Below are 23,171 nucleotides of genomic sequence, written 5' to 3'. Positions count from 1 at the left end.
AAACTATTTGACATTAAGCAAAACACAATTTACTGAAACACTGTTGTTAAAATACAACCAAAGAAAGAGGAATTTAGAATAATGTAACTTTCTTGCAAAATGTAACTAAATAATTGACACAGTAATTATTACTAATTAACTGTCCCAATATAGTAATATCCCATAAACACACCCCTTGGCAAAAAAGCAAATTCAGACATAGATTCTCACGTGCAGTTCTTCTGTCCAGGAGGAAAAAAACATCAAGAGAAAATTCAGAGAGAGTAACAGCCAGGAGACATTCACTGAAGCTTTCAACTCTATTGAGACCCCAATATCTTCTGATGCTCCTGAAAAACCAAAACCCAGAAATCCTAATCTGTGAGAGATGGCTACACCCATTCAGGCTGCATTAAAGAAACCCAAGGTCTCCCAAGCTGTTTACACAAGAGGTCTTCAGTAGCCAGCTTGGATCCTCTGACTTACATCCTCTCTTCAAAAAAAACAGGACAAAATAACATCTTAAACTGACAGCATCGTCACATCAGTCTCACTTCTCAATTGAAAAGTCTTGTTCTCAAACTCCATTCCAGGAATTGAACAGATGACTTTGATGTTACAGTGCTGTCATGAGCATAACACAGTGTGGTACTGGAGGAGGACCTGTGCCTCAGCTGAGATTTTACACTGAGTCCTCATCTGACAGCTCAGGCAATTGTTAAGGATGTCATGGTGACATCTGAAAAATAGCAGTTTCCTGATGTCCTGATCCTTATATTTTGGTCTCTTTCAAATATGTGTTGTCTGCAATAATGTAGACTAGCTGCCTCAATTAGTGCTATCAGATGTGGGGACAAAAGTATGCCATTCAGCCTTTCGATACTGCTTGCCATTCAATGAGACATGGATGATCTGACTATGCCCAAATCTACTTTCTTGACTTTTCATTGATTCCCTTCCAGATTAAAAATCTGTCTATCTCAGCCTTGAATATACTTAATGATCCAGCCTCGACAACTCTTCATGATAAAGAATTCCACAGATTCACTACCCTCTGAGAGAAGAAACTTCTCCTCATCCCTGTCTCAAACAATTGATCCCTTATTCTGAGATTATGCCCTCCGGTCCTAGCCTCTCCCAAAAGGGTAAACAACCTCTCCACATCTATCCTGAAAAGTCCTCTAAGAATCTTATATGTTTCAATAAAGTCGTCTCACATTCTCCTAAACTCCAACAAGTACAGGTCCAACCTACTTAATTTGTAAGACAGTCCCTTCATGTCCAGGATCGGCTAGTGAACCTTCTCTGGATTGCTGCCAATGCCGGAATATTTTTTCCTCAGATGAGGAGCCCAAAACTGCTCACAGTATTCCAGCTGTTGTCTAACCGGTACTGTGTGTGAGTATTGGTGAAACCTCCCTATTTTTATCTGTTTCGTAACCGATTGCATTTAAAAACAATTGTTGACGTGAAATGAGTGATACAACATGATCAAATACAACACGAATTGAGTCAATTTTTGAAGAGTCTTGATATACAATTTAAGAATCCTTTCACCCCCACACTTGGCAATTACTTGAAAATATTCAGTGCAACAAAGCTTAAGTTATTGTGGAAAATGCTGAAGCCTTTGAGCATCAATCTGATTTTTAAAAAAAATTCATCCATGGATGTGCGCTCGACTGGCTGGACAGTTCATTACTTACCCAGAGGCAGTTAAGAATCAGGCACTAGGCCAGACCAGATAAGGATGGCAGATTCCTTCACTAAAGGGCATTCGTGAACCAGATGGGTTTTTCTTGACCATCAACTAAGGTTTCATGGTCATCAATAGATTCTTATTTCCAGGTAATTATTGAATTCAAATTCCACCAAACTCGAACCCGTGCCCCCAGAACGTTTCCTGGGCCTCTGGATTATCAGTCTAGTGATAATGCCACTAGGCCATTGCCTCCCCTTAATGGGAATTGATTTTCATCCCCTAGAGGCTGCCTGACTTTGTTAAGAGTTTTCCAGCAATTTCTTTCTCACGTCAGATTTAACAGCATCTAATCTATGCTTCCCAAAGGTTTCCCCACTGTGGCCCTATGTTGAGGCCTGGAAATCTTTTGCGACTCCTCGAGAACTGAAGAGTGAGGGCCTGTTGGAGTGGGGATACACCTGTTGTAACTCTGGTGGTCCAGTACTAGGTCATGTCAGGCCTTTCCACCTTGGTTCTCTCAATCTGAAACTTTTAGCTTGTGATGTTGCTTGGATGTCCTGGCATTCCACTTGGGGAAGTCCTGATCTATAGTGTTTTGCTTCGTGCTTCAACTAAGCAGTGCAGATAATCACTGAGGCTTTCTTTTTGACAGTCGGTTTGCTGGGCCTTTTGAAGTGGAGAACCAAACCTGAACTCTTGCAAGAAAACCTGGAGAAGCTGAAGATAGTTGATGGAGAAGAGGTCGTTAAGGTAAGGTCAATTGTAGCAATCAATCTCTGCTGTAGATATCCCAGCACCTCTCAGGAACACAACACAAATGGTAAACAGAGATAACAAGGTGTAGAGCTGGATGAACCCTTCTGAAGAAGGGTCGAGGCCCAAAACATCAGCCTTCCTGCTCCTCTGATGCTGCTTGGCCTGCTGTGTTCATCCAGCTCTACACCTTGTTATCTCAGATTCTCCAGCATCTGTAGTTCCTACTATCTCTGAAACAAATGGTAAACATACCATTCTGTTCTGCCCACCCCCACCCCCAACACTACTTTGTCATGAGGTTCTTGATGTCTGTTCATCTTCAGTTGTTGTAATCCAGCAGGATCATATTCAAGGGGCAGTTTGGACTCAAATGTCCAATGAGAAAGAGCCTGATGCAAGGTGCATTTTCATCCTTGATGGCCCTGTTCCTGGGAATTCCCTGGGTATAATATCCCTCACCATCAGCAGAACTGAAATTTGAGACAATACAAGGAACCATGTTGAATTCAACACAAAAGAAAGAACTGTGGATGCTGAAGATCTGAAGCAAAAAAAAAACTGGAGAAACTCAGCAGGTCTGATCGTGTCTTTAGAGAGAAAACAGCGAAAAAGGGTCACTGGGATTTTGTGTGTGAATTTACTGCTCCCTCAGAGAGGGGAGGTGAACATGACATACAATCAGTCCAGAAGTTGCTTGGTGGACATCCTATCACTGTTCTGACCGAACCTGACTAATTTTGAGGTGGAAGTAGTTGACAACAGCCTTTGCATCTGGATGGCATTTGAGGTACTTCAATAGCCACATAAGGGCCTCATTCCCACTGCCCCTTCCTATTATACCAATGATAGGCACACTATGTGGCTAAAATGCTGAGAATGTCTGTATCCTGGTGGAACGGACAAATCCCTCCTTTGTGGGTAACTTCAACAAGGAGAACTGTCAACAGCAAGGGGCTGACATGTGAAGACCCCCACTGTGCCTTTTAACAGACACCCCCCCCCAACCCCAAATTTCTCATTGCAGCCTCCCTGACTAACCTTAGTGTCTCTGCTTTCCTCCAGAACTCCAGGGCTGACCTCTGCTCTGGTTTGATTGCAGTTCCGGCAGTGGCCACAGTTGCTGGTGGTGCTGTGGGTTCTGGGTAGCTGCCAGCCTCTGATTGGCTGGCTGTTTCTGGAGGTGGCACATCTGACCTGAAAATGGTGAGGACCCCATTTACCAAGTGCCTGATCCCTGTGAAATCAGGTTGAATGGACCCAGAATATCCATTGTGTTTGCCATTGATTCTCCACCTAATGATTCAAGAAGGTACAAGAATCATAATGCAGATAGAGGTTTGCATTGAGTCCAATCGAGTCTGCACAGACACTCCAAGGAGCATTCTACATGAACACAGGTCTCTACCCTATCCTATCCTATCCTTGTGACTCATACTTACCATGGCTAATCCACCTCGCTGGCACATCTCTGGACACTATGGGCAATTTAGCACAGTCAATCCACATAACTGAAATAACTTGACAGAAGCTGGTATCCTGTCACCAAGTCACCCTTTATTTACATGTGGAGGGTCCTTTGCACTGATCCAGCTACCTCAGAGCCAGATCACAGAGTGAACAGAACCTCTGACACTCCTGTTTATACCTGTCAGCCAGGGTTCCCTGATTGGACTGTGTTAACAGCCCCAGTCAGGGAACTTATATTCTATGAGGTCAACCTGACTTACCTTGTTACAATCGTTACACTAACCTACACACCTTTGGACTGTGGAAGGGAACCAGAGTACCCAGAAGAAACCCACACAGACATGGGGCAATTGTATAAACTCCACACAGTCAGTCACCCAAGGCTGGAATTGAACCCAGGTCCCTGGCGCATTGAAACAGCAGTGCTACCCACTGTGCCACCATGCCATCCAATAATCTATTGAATCATAAAAATGCTCAAGGGAATAAATAGTCACTTCTTCTGTCTTGGTCCCTGTCACTTCTTAGAGCCTTAAAGATTGATTTGATCATTTTCGCACTAAAATATTTGAATTATCCAATAAGTAAAGTTAAGCCATGCAAGTGACAAGTAGGATTTCAGTGCTAAATCAAAATAAACAGATAATTTGAATTAAACAATTTTGAGTCAAAAGTGTGCTGTAATATTACATGACATGTTTACAGATTGTCAAGGCATTTGAGATCAGACTATCTATGTACACTAGAATTAAACGAAGCAAAGAAAAAAAAAAGCTCAAGACTGAAAAATTACACAATTTTAAATGTTTGCAGTAATAAACACATCAGGCTCAAGTTCATTTTCTGCCTATCTCCTCAGAGATACTGATTAATAGATCATTTTCTTTGCTTGAGACTTGGAACCTCATGTCTGTTAGATAGTGTCATATTACTTTGATGGATCAGTTTTCAGAAAAGAGACCAACCTAAATTATTCTGATTGTCTTATAAAACTGCAAAACCTCTTAGTTCTTCATTGGAGTTGCAAGTTTACCCAGGTTTGGAGTTCATTGATTAATATTTGTCTAACAATTGTCTGAATCATGGTGTCACCTAGCATGAACAGCTATCGTCCTCATCTGGGACCACACTGTTACTGAAATAAGGGAAACATTCAGAGTGCACCACGAGGCTACTACCATTCAGGAAATTGATTCATATGCAAAATATACAAAGGAAATGAGGAGACACGATTGTGTTAGAATCTAAATCCATGATGGAATAGATGGTTGAAACAGATTCAGTAATGACTTTCAAAATGGAACTTATCTATAATTGAAAGGACAAATATTTATTGTGGCAGTTGGGTAAAGCAGTGTGGGGTGGAAGGAATTAGATAGTTCTTTAAAGTCCTGGCATAGATATCATGGGCTGAATGGCTTTCTTCTGTGCTGTATGATGCTATGAACACTAACTGTTGTCAGCTGTAGATAAAATTATATTTTGAATTACAGATTCAGTCCTATTGCTAAATTCACATTCTGTAGTGTTTCACATCTAAACAATTAATTGATTAATTGATGTATTGTTGTCACATATACTGTGATGCAGTGAAAAGTGTTCTTTTGCGTGCTGTACAGGTAGATAGTACCGGGGTAGCAGGACAGAGGGCAGAATACAGTATTACAGCCGCAGAGAAGGCGCAGAGAGAGAGAGAATCGGAATTAACATTTGAGAGGTCCATTCAAAAGTCAGATAGCAATGGGAAAAAAGCTGTTCTTGAATCTATTTGGAAATAAAGGTCATTCCCAAATTCCCTGTATGTGTTCCCGGGATAAGAAATCCTGTCCCTGGAATACAAAGGCTTGAAATTAGCCACCTAATTTACTGCCATGTGATTGATTCAAAATGCTTTCCACCCAAGTTAAGGTTTCTCAGGTTTCTCTGAATTGGAAATCTGTGGGGGATCTAAACACAAGGACAGGTTAATGGGCTGGAGGAGCAGCTCAGTAATTATGTCATTGAATGGAAGAGTAGGTCTGAGAGGCTGAGAGTTCTGTTCCTGTGCCCAGTTTTAACTAGAAAAGTTGGAGCATCTCATGGAAATCTACAAGTAATATATTTTGTTACCTGCACAAGATATTCATGTATTATTGGGAAGCATTTCCTGAGCTCAGTTTGTTATTTGAGCAGTTTCCCACTTGGGAAATATGATGGGGCATTTCTCCAAGGGCGGTAGAGGTAAAGACTGTTCAGTACAAAATAAATTAATATCTCATCTATTACTGTGCTCAATTACAGTTCCTCCAGGACACTCTCGATGCACTATTCAACATCATGATGGAGCATTCCGACACGGAGAAATATGACATCCTTGTCTTTGATGCTTTGGTAAGGCAATTGCATAACACTGTTTTGTTAGTTCTACATTTTGTTCCACTCTTCCTTCATGAGAATGAAATGAAATGTTGACAGGATAGGAAGGCTGACTAACAGATTGACTTCCATTGTAATGGCCTTTATTTCTTTGTATTAGTGTTTGGGGGTGAATGGCTCTCTGAACGTGTAGTGAGGAAGATCTTGGTTAAACCTAATATAAGTATCTCACAGGATGTCAACCCCAGAACTCAATGTTAGAACTCTGGTCTTAAATTTCTGGGACTGGATGGTGGATGATTTGAACAATGTACTTTCCAGTTCAGAGGCAACCATTAGTACTGTGCCAAAGGCTTAGCCCAACACAACTGCAATTTGCGCAATCAGCAAGGGCTAATATGTAGACCATAGCATAGAGCTTTGCCATGAGGAAAAGCAAGTTGAATTGAATTAGCTTTATTGTCACATGTGCGCAAATGAGTACAATGTAATGTGGCCACTTACAGCACTGTTTTAGGTAAAAAGCTGCCTGGGTACAGCTTCTTCAGTTACAGATTAGTTACAGCGTAATAATGTCACCAACATAAGGAGCCAACTTAGGCACAGAGTACCTAGGTACAATCCTTAGTTACAGAATGGAGAAATGAAGAAAAAAAAAGTTACATTACAGCTGTGAACAATGCATTTCCCACCATTCATTTTAACAGGCAGAAAATCATGCAAACCCTCACCCACCCAAACGCCTCTTATTCGTTAGCAATGGAAAATGCGGTTAGAAAATTCTCTCTCAATCCTTTGGCTTTCATTAACTCTTAAAGGAAATGAATGCTAGTGAGAAATGTGGATATACTATTACACTAACTTTGTTTCCAAGACATCTCAAAAATGTGGTTTTCATTGTTTTGAACGGTGCAAGACCGTTGTCTCAGTGATGGTGATGTGCCCGTTCTGGAGGTAAGTCCAGTTAAAATATTATAATTTCTCATCCTGTGACATCCGAAACAGCTTCCATCAACTGCAGACAAAGGAAAGAATTGGAAGATGGGCATTTATATCCTTATGGGACGTCATGACAGCTTTAAACATTGAATGCACTAGAAAAACTCGGGTCTGGCAGCATCTGTGAAGAAAGAAATAATGTTAATGTTTTGAGTCTGATATGATTGTACAAAACCTGCTGAGTTTCTCCATCACTTTCTGTTTTAATTTGGGATCTCCAGCATCTTTAATACTTGGCTATAAAAATGATTGACCATTAATTGCCTACTGAAGTGAATCAGCTAGGTACTTGGTGAAAAGAACACCCATTCTTAGAGACTACCCTGTTCTGTTCAATTGGTGCCAACTTTGTAAAATTAAGGTTGCATTTGGTGCTCTGTAAGGACTGCATACGGCTGTCCAAAGTATGCACCAGGATAATAATTTCAAAATTAATGATTGCATTTGGATAGCTTACTAATCTTTTGTATAGAAAACACTGATGTATTACGTATTAGTTCCACTGCAGGGAAATGGACTTGTCCGTACAAATTGAATTAACTGAAATTGCTAGAGATAAAGACAGTGAAGATTAAAATTATCATTATAAACACTTCACAGGAAAGTACTTACTCTTTAACAAGTTCTCATTAGTTTTTTTAATTGGCTCCTTGTACCCCCTTATTTAGTTGCTGCAGTTCTGTAACAAGTCTGGAGGGAAGGAGCTCGAAATATAATTACTTTCTGTACAATTGTCAGCACAGAACCCAAGTTACCCCTTGGCTGCTGTTTGAAGCTTTTATCATCTATCAATGAAATGAAGGTCTTTTGAATTCAGCAAATTATCAATTTACGGTAAAATAAAGATAATTAATACTTACGTAAAAAGGAGAGGTCTTGTGACTATAATTGTGCTTGGCCATATAGTCATATAGTTCAACTCATTGGTATAATGTATTTTCGGTTACAGTAAAGCATAGGTATAAAAGTTTTAAACATTGGTGTAAATGTAGTTTCTGGTGTAGAATGTAATTGCAAACTAGATGGAAGAGTCCAATTTGAATACCTAATCTGGGCCCCTAATTAATACAAATCTATAATGGAGGAAGTCTTGTGTTCCGCATGGTCATTCAATGACGTCATAGGATGCCACATCCTTTTTATGCTCACATTCATCTGCACTGTCCAATGTTAAACTCTATGATAACTTAATTGAGAGACTTTAATACAACTTCAACATCCCCTTCAGTGTAGCATAGTCTTGCATATGTATTTATTTAAAATCACAAGCTTTTGGAGCAATTCTCCTTCGTTACCCGACAGCTTGTGATTTCAAATAAACCTGTTGGACTGTAACCTGGTGTCGTGTGACTCCTGACTTTGTCCACCCTGGTCCAATACCAGCACCTTCATACCATTCATATGTGTTGTCATACATCAGACTCCAATCTTTACAGCATCTCTCTGAAGTCTGAAGACGTAAGAGGGTTATGAGGCTAAAACTGTTTTGTTAAGTTGCTTCATGTTATGTAAAGTGCAGCAGTTGCAATCTGTCTCATTTCAATTAATTGGTATAATAAGAGAGAAAATAAAGACTTTATTTTATTACCTTTCTCTGACCAAAGGCTTTCTTATGGCTCCGTTCAGTCAAAGAAGCACTTTTTGAAGTATTGTCATTGTTGTGGTATGGAAAACATTACAAGCAATTTGGCTACAATGACCTCCCACAAACAACAATCTGATGATATCTTTGTGAAGTTGATTGAGAGATAAATATAGACCAACAATTTGGGGATAACTGATCTAATCTTCATCAAAGTATTGGTATGGCTTCTTTTATGCCTGTTTGAGGCAGTCTGGGACTCTGGGATCTGCAGGCCACTAAACAACATTGATTTCATGAGAGGAAAAGTGAGAAATTTGGTTAGTTTCATTCAGTGACACCTACATATTGAATTATCTGTTGTAGTTAACTGAATTTGAAAATTCTAAAGAATTCTGGTAGGAATGAGTCTATGGAGCAAAACCTACAGTACAGGAAAATTGAAAATCCCATCTCCGCAGTCTTACTCCTTATAACATGGAATTGAAAGAATGTTGATGCAGCAATGCAAGATTTTAGGGCTGCTTGTGTCTGTGAGAAGGACAAGGCTAGTAGGATGATTGAATCGTAGCTCCAATTCCCTCATCATGCATACAGTCATAAAGATATACAGCACAGAAACAGACCCTTTGGTCCAACTCACCCATGCCAACCAGATAATCTAAACTGATCTAGTCTTATTTGCCAGCATTTGGCCAAATCCCTCTAAATCCTTCCTATTCAGGTACCTATCCAGATGCCTTTTAAATGTTGTCATTGTACCAGCCTCTACCACTTCCTGTAGCAGTTCATTCCATACATGCACCACCATCTGCGTGAAAAAGTTGCCCCTTTTTCCCCTCTTACCTTAAACCAATGTCCTTTAGATTTGGACTCCCCTACACTGGAGAAAAGACTTTGGCTATTCACCCTATCAATGCCCCTCATGATTTTATAAACCTCTAAATGGTCACCCCTCAGCCTCTGACTCAGGAGGGAAGATAGCCCCAACCTTTTCAGCCTCTCCCTATAGTTCAAACCTTCCAACTCTGGCAAAATCCTTGTAAAATCTTCTCTGAACCCTTTCAAGTTTAACAACATATTTCATATAGCAGGGAGACCAGAATTGAATGCAGTATTCTAAAAGTGGCCTAACCAATGTACTATACAGCTCCAACGTGACCTCCCAACTCCTATAGTCAATGCACTGACCAATAAAGGCAAGCGCACCAAATGCCTTCTTCACTATCTTGTCTACGAGTGACTCCACTTTCAAGGAACTATAAAGCTGCATCCCAAGTTCTCTTTGTTCAGCAACACTTTCCAGGACCTTATCATTAAGTGCATAATTCCTGCCCTGATTTTCTTTACCAAAATGCAGCACCTCGCATTTATCTAAATTAACCTCCATCTGCCACTCCTCAGACTATTTGCCCATCTGATTATAATCCTGTTGTACTCTGATGTGACCTTCTTCGCTGTCCACTACACCACCAATTTTGGTGTCATTTGCAAACCTACTAATCATACCTCCTATATTCACATCCAAATCATTTATATAAATAACAAAAAGCAGTGGACGCAGCACCGATTCTTCCTGAGAATGCAATCAGAATCCTTAAATTTCTGTTAGCTTATGAGCAGCCCACACAGATAAAACATTCGATGTTTTTACGTACTAATTACATTGAGTGTAAATTGAGTTGCTGTAGTTAATGCTAGTGTAAAATATATCACTCTGGAGGCTGGCCTGGCCATAAAATCCTGACTATGTGCCAGATCAAAATATTAAGAAAAGTGACTATACATCAAGGTGTCTGTTTGAAAAGTTTGCAAATTAAGCTTGTCTTTTTAGGCACAATAAAAGTAAAACACCCATTTTCAAGTTTTTAAATACAAAAGACATTTCTAAGTAACTTGTTAATGGACAGTAGCGTTGCAGTGGTTCAATATGGTCTGTTAAGGTTATTTGCTGTGATATAAAACCAGTTAAATCATGGGCAGTATGACCAAATATTTATAATAAGTGCCAATTTTTTTGTGATAAATCTACTTCCAGATTTGTTGTAAAAGCAAAGTAGGTTACCACTTTGGAAAATGAGTTTGATCAGAAACTTGAAACAAAACTTCGCTTTGGAAAACTAGTGCAATTTGTATCAACTACTGTCCAAAATGAATTCCATACTCCAATATATCTAGTTATACCTGACCTAGGGATTTTAAAAGAAATTGCAAAAATATACCTTATTTGTAAAAAAATCTTTATAGGCATACGCAATTACTGAAGCAGTTTTTGCATATGAATAACAAGCAAACATTGGAATTTGGCATTTCCTGCAGCAAAAACACATCAAGACATCTCTTACTTATAGAGGACTATATTTACATAGATCGAAGCACCAGGAGAGTCTGATAACTGAAAGGACCTTAGTTGTACTGCCTGACCTAGAGATATTTGATGGGACAATGTGGTGTGGATTTTACAGTGTGTCTAATCTGTGCTGTACCGGTGTGGAGAGTGTTTGATGGGATACTGCAGAGATAGCTTTACTTTGTATCTAACCTGTTGTTTCCATGCCCTGGATATATATAAGAACTAGGAGCAGGAGTAGGCCATCCGGCCCTTCGAGCCTGCTCCGCCATTCAATAAGATCATGGCTGATCTTTTCGTGGACTCAGATCCACTTACCCGCGTTCTCACCATATCCCTTAATTCCCTTATTTTTCAAAAAAATATCTACCTTATCTTTAAAAACGTTTACTGAAGTAGTGTCAACTACTTCACTGGGCAAGGAATTCCATAGATTAACAACCCTCTGGGTGAAGAAGTTCCTTCTCAATTCAGTCCTAAATCTGCTCCCTCTAATCTTGAGCCTATGCCCTCTTGTCCTAGCTTCACCTGCCAGTGGAAACATCCTCTCTATTTCTATCTTATCTATTCCCTTCATAATTTTATATGTTTCTATAAGATCCCCCCTCAATCTTCTGAATTCCAATGAATATAATCCCAATCTACTCAGTCTCTCCTCATAAGCCAAACCCCTCAACTCCAGAATCAACCTAGTGAACCTCCTTTGCACCCCCTCCAGTGCCAGTACATCCTTTCTCAAGTACGGAGACCAAAACTGCACACAGTACTCCAGGTGTGGCCTCACCAGCACCTTGTACAGCTGCAACATAACCTCTCTGCTTTTAATTTCAATCCCTTTAGCAATGAAGGACAAAATTCCATTTGCCTTCCTAATTACTTGTTGTACCTGCAGACCTACCTTCTGTGATTCATGCACAAGGACACCCAGGTCCCTCTGCATAGCAGCATGCTGTAACTTTTTACCATATGATGGGATAGCGCAAAGGAAGTTTTACTGCGTTTCTAAATTGTCCTGTGCGCGAATGGAATGTTCAATGGGACACTGTTGAAGAACATTTACTCTGTATGCCATATTTGCCCTGTGTTTGTTTGATTGGTTGGCATAGATAATGCATTTCTGTTGGCTTATGCAAAAGATCTTATTCATTTGGAGTCTGAAATAATGTGACACTTTTGACCGAGAAAGGAATTTATGACGTTAAATATGCTCACACGCAAACAACTCACAAGGTGTAACTCATTTGCTGGGGTGTTCAGGTCTGCTTTAGAATCCTGATTGAATTGGGTAGTCACAAAGCTATCTTTTATTTTGAACTCAATACATTCTCAAACTCTACAATGAGATAAATATGATTGCCCCGAACCATTTTCGGGAAATCTCATGATCGTATCAGTTCAATGCACGATGATCTTATGAAATTGCAAAATTGGAAAAACCAATGAGAAATGACACATAATGCTCTTTCACATGCATTAGCAACAAAAATTATCTACCAGCAGATAGCTTTGAATCCTGTAATCAAATTCTCCAACAAGTAGATGCACAGTTACCTGAGGGTCATCTTCAAAACAGTCTTCAATGGAGATTCCTCATTCAGCAAATAATGTGGAAAGCATACAAGATTCTCAGATTTCTGAGGAGGAATCTTTGGTATTGCAACAAAAATATCAGTGATATAGTTTCCTAAAAAATCAATTCTCCAATCCAGGTTGTGGAGGACCCTTGCGTGGTGATATTTATAAATAAGACTGAAGTGATTCAAAGATGTGCTGCACAAATTAGTGAAGGAAATAAACCATTGTCAGATTCTTGAATGGGAATCACTGCAGTAAAGGAGAGAGAAAATGGACTGACCATCTTCTATAAAAGATGGATTGTACTGGTGAGAATTGTCAGAAACAAGTTCTCGGTGACCGCCAGCAATGGCAGACATTAGGTTGCCATCCACTCAAACCGCAAATGCCATTTATTTTCAAGCCAGTGTATCAATAACCTTACCTCGGAAGTGCAATTGACAATGGACCGATCTGCAGAGCGAAATAGTCATGTCCCATTGATTGAAATTGTCAAAGCCTCGCTTCTAGATTCTAGCCATTTATAAGATTTTTGTTATAAGGACCACTATATAAATAGGTTGAGCCTGGTCTAATGAGTGCTGTCAGTATAAATGTTGGCAGAATACAGGTGTCAGTCTGTGTCGCTGCTGTAACTGAAGGAGAAACTGAAGCAGAAATATCCTGCTAACTTTACGCACATCATTAATCTTTTTTTCCGTCTGCCCCTGGTGAGTTTAGAATGGCTTGGCAAGAGCAAGTTCTGAGGGAATCCTGAAGCTTCCAGTTCACAATGTCTCAAGCAGCATTATTCTGTTGTTGGGGAGCCCCAAGGTGGATTAGTGCAGAGAAATACTTAGATCCAGGCCATGTCAAACCTTGAGCTCAACCATGTATCTTAATCACTAGAGAAAACAAACCAGCTTCTTTAAAGTACAATTAGTCGAACTGGATGAATACTTTGGGGGAATTCCATTGCTTCAAGCACAATTTGAAGCAAGGATTCTTTTTTGATAGATTTAATACAATTTCAAAAGAACTCAAAGACCACATTTGTTTCAGGTAGCCATTAGATTTAGAGCTTTGTTGGTGTGGTATGATTAAGCAAATGCTACAATGAGACATATACGATTGTTCAGGAAAGAAATTTTTTTTGAAAAGCTCTGCTCTGCCACTGGGCCTCAGGATGGACAGCAACATTCCACCTAAATGTAGTGGTTGTATGTTTAAAACAGTCATCCTAAAACTCAGAATAATAGTCTGTAAAGTGCGAGTTTAAATGGGAAAGGTGATGACCTCATGATGTTGTTGTCCTTGTAATTCAGAGAACCAGGTAATGGAGAACCAGGTAAAAAAACAAATAAAAATGAAATTAAAAGATGTGAAGATGATGAAACTATTGTCAATTGTTGTAAAAATCCATCTGGTTCACTAATGTCCTTTAGGGAAGGAAATCTGCCATCCTTACCTGGTCTGACCTACATGTGACTCCAGACCCACAGCTATGCTGTTGGCTCTTAACTAACCTCTGAAAATGGCCTAGCAAGTGGGGAGGAAATGGTCTAGTGGTTCCATTGCTGCACTGTTAATCCAGAGACCCAGCTAATGTTCTGGGGATCCAGGTTTGGATCCTGCCATGGCACCTGGTGGAAATTCAATTCAATAAAAATCTGGAATTAAGAGTCTAATGGTGAAGATGAATCCATTGTTGATTGCCAGGAAAAAAAAATCTAGTTCACCAATATCCTTTAGGGAAGGAAACTGCCATCCTTACTTGGTCTGGCCTATATGTGACTCCAGATCCACAGCAATGTGATTGACTCTTAACTGCCCTCTGGGCAATTAGAGAAAGGCAATAAATTCTGTCTGGCATCTGATGCCCATATCCCATGAATGAATAAAACAAAAATCATTCACTTTTATCAAATGCTAGAAAGGAAGAACAAAGAATGAAACTGGATTGACCACTTGGAATTCCGTCCCTACAGGTATTGTGAGTCTATACATAACAAGGGGACTGCAGTGGTTCGAGAAGACAACTCAATAGATCTCAAGTGCAACTAGGGATAGGCAATAAACAGCCAGCAATGCCCACATACCATGAATTGAAAAGGAAATACTAAGATGGCTGTTCCACAATTTGAATTCAACTACTGAACTTTCAAAACCCTAATTAGTCAACAAATGTCCTTTAGAAAATTAACGTCATGATTCTTACCAACACTGATCCTTTTGTGACTCGAGTACAACCAATATAATTGACATTTAACTAGCTTGGGAAGCAATTTAATTGGAACCAGCTCTCTCCTGATAACTAAGGGTAAGAGACAATAAAATGCAACCATCTTGCCATAATCTACATCTCAAGAAACGACCAGGAAGAAAACAGATAGCCAAATAAAATTCCACAGGGAAGAAACTTAGATGAAAACTTCAGGCTCTTTTTTGTTGAATGCAATGAAAACACTGACTGAAATAATTTATTTCGACTCTGCTGAGTTATTTTGTGAGTTAACCTTTTTTCTCTGTTGACATTATTTTGATTTCAATGAAGAATCAATTTATTTACAGTTGTTCTTACCTAAAGTTTAGGCTAATTTCAAGAAACAAAACCTACAATATTCTGAAGGTCAAACAATAAATGCCATCCAAATCCTGAATAAAGTTCAAAGAGTGGAACATACAAGGGTCAGTGTTATTTTAATTGGACGAAAAGAGGTAATATTGGGTATGACTTAAATCAGCAGAGCAAGTACTTCGTAATTTAAAAAGGAAACAAGTAATAGAACATAGTCTTACTAAATGGTCCAACTGAGCAAGGATAAACTTGAAATAAAACAAGCTAAGAACTAATTAAAATCAATTACATGATGATATCTTGTTGACTATACAAGTTTTGAATGGCCTCATAGCTAAGAATGAACAACAAATAGACCTCTCTAGGACAATCTGGCATAAAGAAATATAATTATGGATGGGGTGGAAGTAGGAAGAGGGATTCTCATTATGAACCCCACACATCCTGGAGTCTGTGTAGCTCAGGAGCGGAATAACAAGTAAGTCCCTGTCCTTCCTCTCCTCTTCACAAGCCTCTCCTGAGAAGAAAGAATTTGAAATTGTTTGTTCATATGTTCAGGACATCCTAAAGTGCTTCATGGTGAAGGACTGTTGTGATGTGGGGGAAACGCCAGCCAATTTGTATACTGCAACACCCCACAATAGAAATGAGACAAATGACCAGATATTATGATGTCTTCGTAGGACAGACTAAAACAGTGTACAGTATATTGAGAATCAACCTGAACTAAGCCAGATAGAGATACAAATATCTATGTTTGTATGACGTACAGATCTATATCTATATGGCATACAAATTGCCACAAGAGTGCGTTTTCACAAATTTTAACCTTAATAATGTCACTTAAGGGACAGGTGATGTTCACGATATTGGGGAGAATTCCTCTACTTCTCTTCAAACAGTCTCATGGTGTTGTTTTTGTCTACCTGAGCAGAGCAAAAAGAGCCTTGATTTATGGTCTCATCTGAAAGTGAGGACCTCTTTCAGATGCTGCACTTTCTTAGTACACTGAATCTTTACTAAGCAGTTAGCAAAGGAGACAATGCAGGCCTCCTTTTGAGATAAACTACATTAGAAGAAAAATTGCGCGTGCTGTACCAGTCCTTTACCATGGAGATTGCAACATAATCATTTTCTTTTACAGATATACATTATTGGGCTGATCGCTGACAGAAAATTCCAGCACTTCAATGCTGTTCTTGAAGCCTACATTAAACAACACTTCAGTGCCACCTTGGCTTATAAGTAAGTTCCACTGTTGTAGCTTGAAGTACTATAGCTTTGCTTTTAATTGGGTCATCCTTCACTGTTGCAGGAGAAAAATGTGACAATTTGCAGCCTACAGTTAGACGAACAAAATGTTAAAATAGTGTTGAGCATCTCCCTTCAGTTAGGTGAGCACTGTTAATAAAAGTAAACTGTATGGGGTGGATATTTACGACTGCTATTAAAATAGCGGCGAGAATGAGTACATAACATCCTCCTGTTTGAGTGTAAATGGAGAGGAACATTTTATGCATCAGAAGCAGGCCAATGATTATCACGTGAAAACAGGAAATGTAAATCTGTGGCAGTATGTAAGGTGTGGCAGGGCTCACCTAGCCAAAACCCCACCTTCTGCCTCCCAAAGAGTTACCAGGGATCGAGCCTATGCACACTGGCGGCCCTGCCCAGGGAATCTTTATTGGCCAAAGGCGAGATTTCCACTTTGTACCTCGCTCCCAGCGACTGGCCAGACAATTGGATTGGGAGCAGTGGCCACATACTGGCACCATATTCTAAGTTCTGGAGCCAGAATGGAGGGGAGTATGTGCGACCTCACTTTTGGGATGGGAACGGAGGCCCAGGGTTGGAGGAGAGAGGAGGATGGATAGGTAAATGGTGGAGAGAGAACTGGGTGGGGAAGAGCAGAGGAAAGGAGACTTTGAGAGGGCTGGTGCCCAATTGGGAAATAGAGTGAATGAAACAATGTTCCAGATGCGAAGAGCAGTATCCCAAGTATTGCTGGGAGCAAATTTAAATGCTTATACTGAGAAGGCTAGAGTTCCTTCCCCTTATTATTAACTCTTAACATTTTGAGGTCCGAGTCAGTTATTGATGGTGAATATAAGCACAAAGCCAGATTCACTTCTCCATCCTGAATACTGTCACATGGCACCAGTGACCACAGTTCCCACTAATACACGTAAAAACATGCAAAGATACTAGGGGGTCATTCAGCCATGGAACATTGGAAAAGGCCATCCAGCTCCATGAGCCTGTTCTGCAATTTAATGAGATCCTGGCTAAACTGGAGCCTAACTCTATATAACTGCCTTCTGCCCATAGCCTTTAATATCTTTGCTTAACAAAAACTTATCTATCTCTGATTTAAAACTAACAACAGATCGAGCAGGCCCTTGACTCTTCTCCACCATTCAGTAAGATCACGACTGATTTGATTGTAGCCTCTACTTTTCCCCTGTAACCTCTGCGACTTCCTTGACAGTCAAAAAAATAGATTTTTCACTTAAAAACTACTAGCACAAGGAGCGTTACGGAATGAGAGTGAGACTGGTCTGATGCAACGGAAGCCACATTTTGCTCAGAGTCTCACCATGCTGTGGATGAGGATTGAATGCAATTGAAACAAAGGAAATTAATGTTGAGAAAGATTTGAAAGATAGCAAGGAATGACAGAAGGTCACATGAACGAATGAGCAAGGAATAACAGGTAGGCCACTTGATCCTTTAAGCCTGCTCTGCCATTCAATAAGGTCATGATGATCAGATTTTAATCTCAACTCTACATTCCTGCGTACATACCCCCGATAATATTTCATCCCCTTGGTCTTCCAGAATCTATTCATCCCTGCCTTAAAAAACACCTAAATATTCTGCGCTTACTGCCTTTTGAGTAAGGGAATTCAAAAATAATCACAACAGAATGTTATTTCTCCCATCTTGAGGGGGAGGCGATGGCCTAGTGGTATTATTGCTGTACTGTTAATCCAGAGACCCAGATATTATTGGTGTACTGTTATTCCAGAGACCCAGCTCATATTCTGAGATCTGAGTTCGAATCCCACCATGGCAGACGGTGGAATTTGAATTCAATAGATACCTGAAATTAAGAATCTAATGATGACCATGAATCCATCGTCGATTGTTGGAAAAACCCATAAGGTTCACTAATGTCCTTTAGGGAAGGAAACTGCCATCCTTACCTGGTCTGGCCTACATGTGACTCCAGACCCACAGCAATGTGGTTGACTCTGAACTGCCTCTGGGCAATTAGGGATGGGCAATAAATGCTGCCTGGCCAGTGATGCCCTCATCCCATGAATGAATAAAGGATCACTGTTTTACATGGACAACTACTAATTTTTAAACTGTGACCCCTCGTTCAGCACTCGCCCACAACAGGAAACATCAGAGCAAATTTTCTAAAAGCCAGGCAGTCATCTTGTGACTGTAAGTATGAGTTGCACATGGAATTCCTGTCATAGCACATTCCAAAGGAATTACTTGGGAAGTTGACTTTTCCACTGCTCAATTTCTTTACGTCTTGAACTTTCTGAAAGTCTCTGTTTAAATCAGAGACTTTGGACCATTCCCATGAAATTAAGTAAAATAGTTACTGAGGAAAAGTTAGACTATTGAATACAGAGTCTAACTGCCAAGAAACTATTAAACACACCTCATGGTTAACACATACAATCCCCAGACCCTGTCCCAATCTGAGCTGACCCGAACTCCCAGACCTGGCACCTATCCTCCCCACCCAACACCAGACCCAGTTTCTCCAGCCCACCCTAACCTATCTTAAACACTAACCTGCTTCCGTGCATCCTTGCACCCTGGCACCTTACCCACAACCAGTTGGCACCCTACTCAATTGGCACTCTACCATCTCCCCAGTAGAACCATACATAGGTGGCACCCTACTCCTTCTCCACTTGGCACCAAACCCAGTTGACACCCGACCTCGACCCATCCGCCATCCTATCACCTGGCAACGTAGCCCTCCCCAGCTAGCACGCTACATATTTGGCACTCTGGCCCTCTACCCACTTGGCACTCTACTTATCTGCTCGCTGTCGTCCAAAGTGTCTGGCATCTTACCTCCCAGAGCCCTACCATCAGGATTACCTTGTGTCGTTATACTTTGGCAGCAGCTGTCGCAGTAACTATCAGAACCATTTGAGGGTCAGAGTACAGCACTGCCTGCTGTGAAAAGAGCACATGGCTTGCCTTCCCCTGACTGCTCTGTGCTATGAAAGAGCTATCAGAATGGACGCACGGCTTCACATTTCCTGAAGGAGCTCTGAACACAGTCTCTTCTCAGAAATGCAGAGCTCCCTTCTTTTGTTAATAAGAAGGGCAGGAGAAGCAATCTGCATGGGATTGTAACTCACCAGAAAATCTGGGGCCATCCTTTTCATGTCCATTCCATCAGGTCTCGTCAGGATTTTATATGTTTCAATCAAGTCACCTCTGGCCCTTCTAAACTCCAAAGATACAGGCCCGGCCTGTCCAGTCTTTTCTCTTAAGGCAACCTACTCATTCCAGGCATTAGTCTAATAAACATTTTCTGAATTGCTTCTAACGCATTAATGTCCTTCTATAAGTACGGTAACCAGTGCTGTGCGCAGTACTCCGGATGTGATATCACCAATGCCCTGTATAACTGAAGCATAACCAACCTACTCCTACATTCAATTCCCCTTGCATTAAACCATAGAATTCTATTAGCTTTCCTGATTACTTGCTATACCTGCATACTGACCAGCAATTCATGCATGAGGACGTCCAGATTACTTAACATCTGAGTTCTGCCACCTCTCTTCATTTAGATAATATGCTTCTTTCAATATATTCTTTTTGCCAAAATGGACAATTTCACACATTATACTCCATTTGCCAGATCTTTGCCCCCTCACCTAACCTATCTATATCCCTATGTAGGCTCCTTATGTTCTCTTCAAATCTCACTGTCCTAACCATTTTTGTGTTGTCATCAGATTTAGCTACCATCTCTTCAATCCCTTCATCTAAATCATTTATACAAACTGTAAAAGACTTCAGGCTACTGCACCAGTGCCTGTGGCATACCACTTGTCACAGCTTGTCAGCCTGAAAAAAGACTCACTTATTGCTGATTTCTGTTAGCCAGCCAATTGACTATTCATGCCAATGTGTTAGCCTCTACCTTTTTATTTTCTACAATAACCTTTGATCTAGCACTTTATCAAATGTCTTCTGGAAATCTATTTATAATATAGCCACTGTTTTCACACACTCCACAGCACAAGTCACTTCCTCAAAGAACTCCAATAAGTTACTTAAACATAACTTCCTTTTGGCAAGAGCTTGCTGACTCTGCCTGATTTCCTTGAACTTAGCCAAGTGCCCTGTTATAATGTCTTTTATAACTTGTAGCGTTTTCTCTATGATAGCATGACGACACAGTGGCTCAGCAGTTAGCCCTGCTGCCTCACAGCGCCAGGGAACTGAGTTCAATTCAACCCTTGGGCAACTGTGTGTGGAGTTTGCACATTCTCCCTGTGTCTGTGTGGGTTTCCTCTGGGTGCTCCAATTTCCTCCCACCGTCCAAAGATGTGCAGGTTTAGGTGGATTGATCATGGGAAATTGCCCATTGCGTTCAGGGATGTGCAGACTAAGTGGATTGGCCATGGGAAATGCTGGGTTGCAGGAATAGGCTTGAGGAGTGTTTCTGGATGGGATGCTCTTCGGAGGGTTGGTGTGGACTCAATGGACTGAATGCCCTGCTTCTACACTGTCAGGATTCTATGACAGAAGGAAGTCAGTTGTATACATGCAAATGGATGGGGGATTGGGGAGTATGTTTTAGGGTGATGAGAAAGATTAAATAACAGAGAGTGTGTGGTGACAGGGGAGCACAGTACCAGACTGAGTTGATGCCAACTCACAATTTGGCGATGTTGAATGTGGAATTTATTTGATCTCTTCAGTGCTTCACTACTTACTTTATATCCCCTCAATATAAAGGAAGGATGCTGGATGTTCTGACGCTTAAGGCTTTTAATTTCATGTGTTGAGGCTGATCTTGAATGCTTAGCATTGAGGCTTTATTCTGAAATTGTTGGTGTTTTGTTTGTGTTCTCACTAAGTTTGGGAAGTATGCTTACCCTGGATAAACCATTTGTCTGAAAAAAAAGTTTCTGCAGAATTTTGTTGGAAAAGCTTCTATTGTCTTTTGCACAGCATGATTCCAAACAATTCCTTTATCTGGAACTTGCTTTTTTATTATGTGTGATGTTACCTTTGTCAAGTTAATTATTACCTTACTGATCTATGTATATTGCATCATATCAGGAGTTCGGGGTCCCTGTTGAATTCTCTGTTGAATTCAGAGGAATCATTCATCTTGTAAGGAAACTAACTGGTTAACTTTAATCATTCTGGATTCCCATTTGTATGATAGTAGCAGAAGGAACGTAATGGCTAAACTCATTTATGATCTGGACCATGTTGACCTTCATTCTGTCAGCAGACCAAGTTAACAAGAGATAAAGGAAGTTTTGTTTGAATCAAAAATTATTTTATCCCACAGTTAAAGCCCATTGTGTACAGCAAGAGAAATGATCAATGACTGACTTCAGATTTTCGCTCATGAATTGGGCAGCTTCAGTCAGGAAATTTCCACTTGTCACCCATTCCTTTGGAAAATGTACCACAAATATTGGACCTCTGTTCTGATTAGGCTACTGTGGAAAGGAATTGGGTTTGTTACCCTTTCTGATGCTGATTGGAGCTGGCCACAAGGATGCTGATTGCTGAGGCAGTGTGTTTATAGGGGACCTTATTACAGTTGCCTTCTTAAATATTTGGCCCTACAGCCCTTAGACCTCATATTGTCTGTCCTTCTATTCATTGCCCATGAACCTTTTTTACCAATCCATGCTAACCCGTACTCTTGCCCACCACCAATGATTCCTGAATGCATTTATGCCGAACTTTGCCCGCACCCTTTGTCATTACACTCTCCCATTATAAACTCACCCATTATATGGGCAGACTACAGGAGTTACACAGATATGAAACAGGATTAAATTTAAAATATCAATTACAGATCACTTTATATAAAAAAAGTCATTCATGAATGCCATTTGAATCCCTTAATTTTGTTCCAATTGCATAATAATGGCTGCTAGTCTTTTTGTTGTCCTTCTTTTTACTTTAAATTAAACTGTGAATGTACAAAATCACCCTCACTATGATAATAATAGGTTACGGAAAGCATTCAAGCATTAATAACGTCATAAATACATCATTTATGGTTAGGTCAAGAAACAACAATTGAAATTGCTACAACAAGCAATTTTTTTCAACTTTAAAAGGTGAAATGAAACAGTTCTTTTTCACATTTTAGAGGACTGTCCATTCAAATAACTTGGTGGCCTGGCCATCCATTACACCTCATCCATCCTTCAAAAGTATTTAAAACTTCAGTTAAGAACTGTAACTCCCACACTACACAATTAGGCCCTTGCTGCAGTAAAAGCGGGGTCTGTTTAAATTTAGCACAGAGTTCAAATGGCCCTGCTGAGTTCAGGCTTCCCACATGTGGAAGTCATATCCATGCCCTGATAACCACCAACAACCACCAATGTCTCTATAACTCCATTTAAAAAATCAAGGCTCTTTGTTAAATCAGTGCGACTCACATTGATATAATGATACAAAATAAATAATATGCCGCACTGCCTTAATCAGTGTCACTTCTTACATTATTTTCATTTCCATCTTAACTTAGAAAATAGGAACAGGAGTAGGCCATTCAGCCCTTCGAGCCTGCACCACCATTCAATATGATCAAGGCTGA

General features: G+C 40.2%; 1 protein-coding gene across 1 annotated transcript in view; it reads left to right on the top strand.

Annotated features, from left to right (window-relative positions):
* Positions 1 to 23,171, top strand: part of LOC109937103 (dedicator of cytokinesis protein 2-like) — a 587,118-nt gene that overhangs the window by 160,302 nt on the left and 403,645 nt on the right. The window contains exons 19-21 of the mRNA XM_048603933.1: positions 2,334 to 2,431; positions 6,185 to 6,274; positions 16,467 to 16,567. Of these exons, the coding sequence (XP_048459890.1) occupies positions 2,334 to 2,431; positions 6,185 to 6,274; positions 16,467 to 16,567 (289 nt within the window). The remainder of the gene's footprint in view (positions 1 to 2,333; positions 2,432 to 6,184; positions 6,275 to 16,466; positions 16,568 to 23,171) is intronic.

This window comes from Rhincodon typus, chromosome 12 (genome assembly GCF_021869965.1).
Source record: "Rhincodon typus isolate 14 chromosome 12, sRhiTyp1.1, whole genome shotgun sequence".
Classification (NCBI taxonomy): Eukaryota; Metazoa; Chordata; class Chondrichthyes; order Orectolobiformes; family Rhincodontidae; genus Rhincodon; species Rhincodon typus.
This window is presented reverse-complemented; position numbering and strand designations above follow the sequence as displayed.